This window comes from Dichomitus squalens (assembly GCF_000275845.1).
Source record: "Dichomitus squalens LYAD-421 SS1 unplaced genomic scaffold DICSQscaffold_179, whole genome shotgun sequence".
Taxonomy (NCBI): Eukaryota; Fungi; Basidiomycota; class Agaricomycetes; order Polyporales; family Polyporaceae; genus Dichomitus; species Dichomitus squalens.
The window spans coordinates 1-4,118 of record NW_006767061.1 but is presented as its reverse complement, the minus strand read 5'-3'; the positions used below and the strand labels follow the sequence as shown (position 1 = coordinate 4,118).

The window sequence follows — 4,118 nt, the reverse complement described above, 5'->3', positions numbered from 1 at the left end:
CCGCGGCCATGACAAGCTCGCACCGCCGCTGGCGGAGCTCCTGGTAGGCGCCGAGAAAAGAGGGGACTTGGTCTATCGTGCTCAGATGAGAGAAAAGTGAGCCGAGCACAACTGCGTCCTCGATGGCCAGGCTTATCGAGTGGGTCCCTCCAGGCTAGAACATCCCAGAAGTGAGAGGTAATGAAGGTGGGCAGCAAAGGCTTACTCACGAAGGACGGGTGCGCCGCGTCGCCGAGCAGAACCATTCGGCCAGTGGAGTCCACCCATTCGACTGTGTTCTCATGATTCTTCCATTGCGTACGGATGAGGTTGGTGGTCAGCTTGAGCATCGTCTGGAATCTAGTATGGGGAGTATTAGAGCACATTACAAAAGGAACTAGGCTGCGAAACGCGTACGCTGGGCCGTAAGCGTCCGAAGTGCTGATACCGTCTATAGAACAGAGATCTTCCCAACTCTCTTCGCCGCCCTGAGGAAGCCTATCTAGTTTGTCCCAATAAAATAGATGGATCGCATATTGGGTTCTCGCCGCCTGCACGAGTGGAACGTGTACAAAGTCAGCAGGGACTACAAGACCACGCAGACACGTCGAACAGCCTACCACGGGATGTCCTGATCAAACCCGCATGATAAGGTCACCAGAGCATACAGGAGACCAGAACCAGGCATCACATACCCATCATACAGCGACCGGGTGACATGCCTATTGCCCACTATTGCTCCGTTCAGGACCGTTCAGGCAGAGTAATAGTTGCTCACGGACGCTCACCTCATCGGACGATATGTACGGTGCGAGATCCGGATCCGTCACCATATCTTTAGCATCAATGACCCCTGTATACAAGGTCATCCTGACAGGTTCTGCGCAGTCCTCCTCCTCCAATACCACTTTCCGCACTAGGCTTTTGCATCCGTCCGCACCCACCAAGACGTCTGCTTTAATGATCTCTCCAGTTGCAAGAGTCACTGCCGGCTTAGGGTCCTCTTCCGTTCCCTGCTGCACGGAGGTCACCTCGGCGTGAAAGTCGACAATGGCACCTGCATCCGTTGCAAGTCTGTGGAGTATTCTCACAAGGTCGTTGCGCTACAGGTGGGTCAGCAAAAGAAGAGCTCCTGGAAATCATTGCGGTCTTCTCTCACATGCATAAGAAGGAAGTCGCCACCAGTCTCTGCTATGACAGCGGGTTTCCATTCGATATAGCCCACGGCCTCTCCAGTTCGCACTAGTCATCCGAATGTCAACGCAAATGTGGTCATCATAGGTTGAATATACGTACAATCAAAGGTCTTGCAGCGAACACAGCGCACGGCTGATTTCATAAGCTCCTCCTCGCCGATCCACTGCCGTAGGATCTTGCTAGAATTTGGGGTCATGCGATGCCCACCGCTTGGGACGTTCAAGTTATTTTTCTCCAGAACTCTGACCCGTTGTCCTGCTTTGCTGAGTGCATAGGCTACTGCGAGGCCGCCGATACCTGTCAGCCATAAGATATGAAATATGAGCGATTAGTCATTGTGATACATCAGTTATGCGCAAGACAAAGGATGCACAGTCAGGAAAGGCACGGGATTCGTTGAAGGGGTTAATAACCAAGTACAGACCTCCACCAACCACGATGAAGTCGAGGGAGAGGGCAGCCGGTGAGGGTATGGCAGACATCATGGGTTGCAGCAAGAGACGGAAAAGAGGCCGGATGGCAGGGGTGGGATGTTTCGTCGTCCGATCTGGGCGACCTCACCTAAACCTTAAAACACCGGTCACACCGGGGCTTTGTGCGCCGACCAACCGTCTTAGGCAGCTTGCAGAACGCCAGGGGAGGCACGAGCAGCGCCCTACTCGCAGCGCCAGCAGATTGAGTCGGACAACATGTCAGATGCCTGATTCCGGCTCGGGTGCTGTGTTGCTCCACCCGTGTCATGCGAATCACGCAGTGTTGGTATCTTTCTGGTCACTATTTGAAGATAGTCAGCAGCGAGAATCCAAGAGAAGCTCCATTGCGACGAGGGCAGAGTGGCTCACCAGGTTAGCGTCGCATCAACTTCCGTACTCTTCGCCGACTCAACCAGGCACTAACGGATGTATCATGAACGTTGCGTTCAGTAGAACATGAACATTCAAGACAGAGTCGATTCACCGGTGGAAGTAGTAGCACAATTGTGGGCGGTAGTGGACGGTAGGATCATGGCGGTAGAGGAACAATTCACAGCGTCTAGCCTGAGCCCGCGAGGTGCGTACACGGAAACGTGCAGGAACATAGCAGAACATCTGCCGCCCATCACTTCCCTCCCAAACTGCGAAGAAGATCTGATGTTTTCCTGTGTTTCTTTGGGCCCTGCTATCGGGGGATGGTCAAACGCAGCCTTGCTTGTGACGACCGTCAATATGTTGCAACTGGAGACTGGATTTCGTTCTTTGCGCTTGTGATCCAAGTCGGCGCATACAGCGCTGCGCTACAATCATTGATGACTTCAAAAACAAGGCGATACACGACACGCAGGCACACATCAACAGACAACACACCGGCGAAACCACACTGGTACATTGCGTACGCGAGTAATCGACTCGTACGCTCAAGGACCAGGGACGATCGGGCTGGGGCCTTGACAAATTTGACGGTGCCTACGGAGGACACGAAGACATTCCCCCGACCATCTCCGAGGGCGGGATCCGTTCCGAAGAGGGGCAAGTACGGGAAGCCGAACACAAACGGCGCAGCCCCCTCCAGCGACTTTATCTGCTCAGGAATGAGGACGATATTGAGAGCCTGATACGTGATAAGTCATGTATTCTCTGCACCGTCGAGCGTGAAGGTTCGAAGCCCTACCTCAAGAACTTCTTCGAGCTGCTGAGCGTTCCGTCCACCGACGATAGGGAATGCGTATGTGCTCTTCTGCAACGCCCACGCAATCGCGACTGCGCCCAGCGACACCCCATTCCCTACCTCGTTGGCCACCTTCTCGAGCGCTGCGCTCACGCTCCTTTCCTCGGCTGTTTGCGGAGTACTGTATCGGAGCGTAGACCTACTCTTTACTCAGCTTCGGTCTTGAAATTTCCCTGTAGACCACATAGTCAACGTCATGTACTCATCCAGCCCATTCCATATCACCGCCAAGACATCAGCAGGCAGTGGAGAGACACCTTCACGTCTGTCTCTCTCCGCGAGTGATGCCTTTCGGCGGGCACACGAGGACGTACCTGTCCAAGCACACCCCATGGCACAATGCCCATCCCCTCTGCACGGCACATGGACAGGATCTCCCGCGCGAGGTCACGGGTTGCCAGGGACGATGATCCTTGGTCTGTAGAATTGAAGAAGGCGCCAGGTCAACGAGTAAGATTAGAATGGAATGAATCAGAGGATGAATGGCGCTTCAAAACAACGAACTGCGCCATCCCGTGGGCGCGAGTATATTCATTTGCCTTGACTACAATCCAGGCTATACACTAGTGACCTTCAAAATTTGAAGTGAGGAAATTTGAAGTGAAGATGCACTTAGATTAGCCGGACATTCCATGCTACATGACGCCCTGCCTGTACATTGATCGACAATACTGCTCTCAAACAATGAAGAGGCGGACGTGCACATACCGCAAGATCCACTGATCTCGCAACCAAGCCGTTTTGCGCCGGGATCGTCGAGATCGTGCCTGTCGCGGCCGGCGACGGCTATCCAGCGAAGCGCTAGGCCCAAAGTACGTGGCAGGTGCCGCGTCTCATCCATCCCGGGGTAGTGTGCAGCTAGCACAGGCCTAGGAGGTGCACTCCGCGAGAGATACATCCGACGGTTGATGCGTGGTGCACCAGCAGTCCTAGATCGCCAGCCCGCTCCTGTCTCACCCTTGCGGAGGAGCACCTCGCCCTCGACCCCGGCCCCTGCCTCTACCGCGACCCCGCCCTCCGCCAGGAGTGCCAGGATCTCCGCCATCAGTCGCACCCAGGGCTACAGACGCAGCAGACGCAGGGGCTGAGCCCTCGCTCGTTGTCTGTCCCTGAGCAGGACGGGCCAATATCTTTGGCGGGGCCGCATCGCGCTGCAGGATCCCGGTCGGGACGCCGCCACCGCGGGGACCACGCTCGCGTTTTTCCTCCTTCTGCCTGGGCGCAGGAGGCGCTTCCGC

General features: G+C 55.3%; 1 protein-coding gene across 1 annotated transcript; it reads right to left on the bottom strand.

Annotated features, from left to right (window-relative positions):
- Nucleotides 1-13: 13 nt before the first annotated feature.
- Nucleotides 14-3,925, bottom strand: DICSQDRAFT_175812 (FAD/NAD(P)-binding domain-containing protein; the record flags this gene model as incomplete). Its single annotated transcript, XM_007371684.1, has 11 exons — nucleotides 14-154; nucleotides 210-339; nucleotides 397-530; nucleotides 600-610; nucleotides 675-711; nucleotides 768-1,082; nucleotides 1,139-1,221; nucleotides 1,276-1,473; nucleotides 2,520-2,763; nucleotides 2,824-2,987; nucleotides 3,589-3,925. Coding segments are annotated over 11 exons (1,794 nt in total), but the record flags the coding sequence as incomplete, so codon positions are not given.
- Between the last annotated feature and the right edge of the window lie 193 nt (nucleotides 3,926-4,118).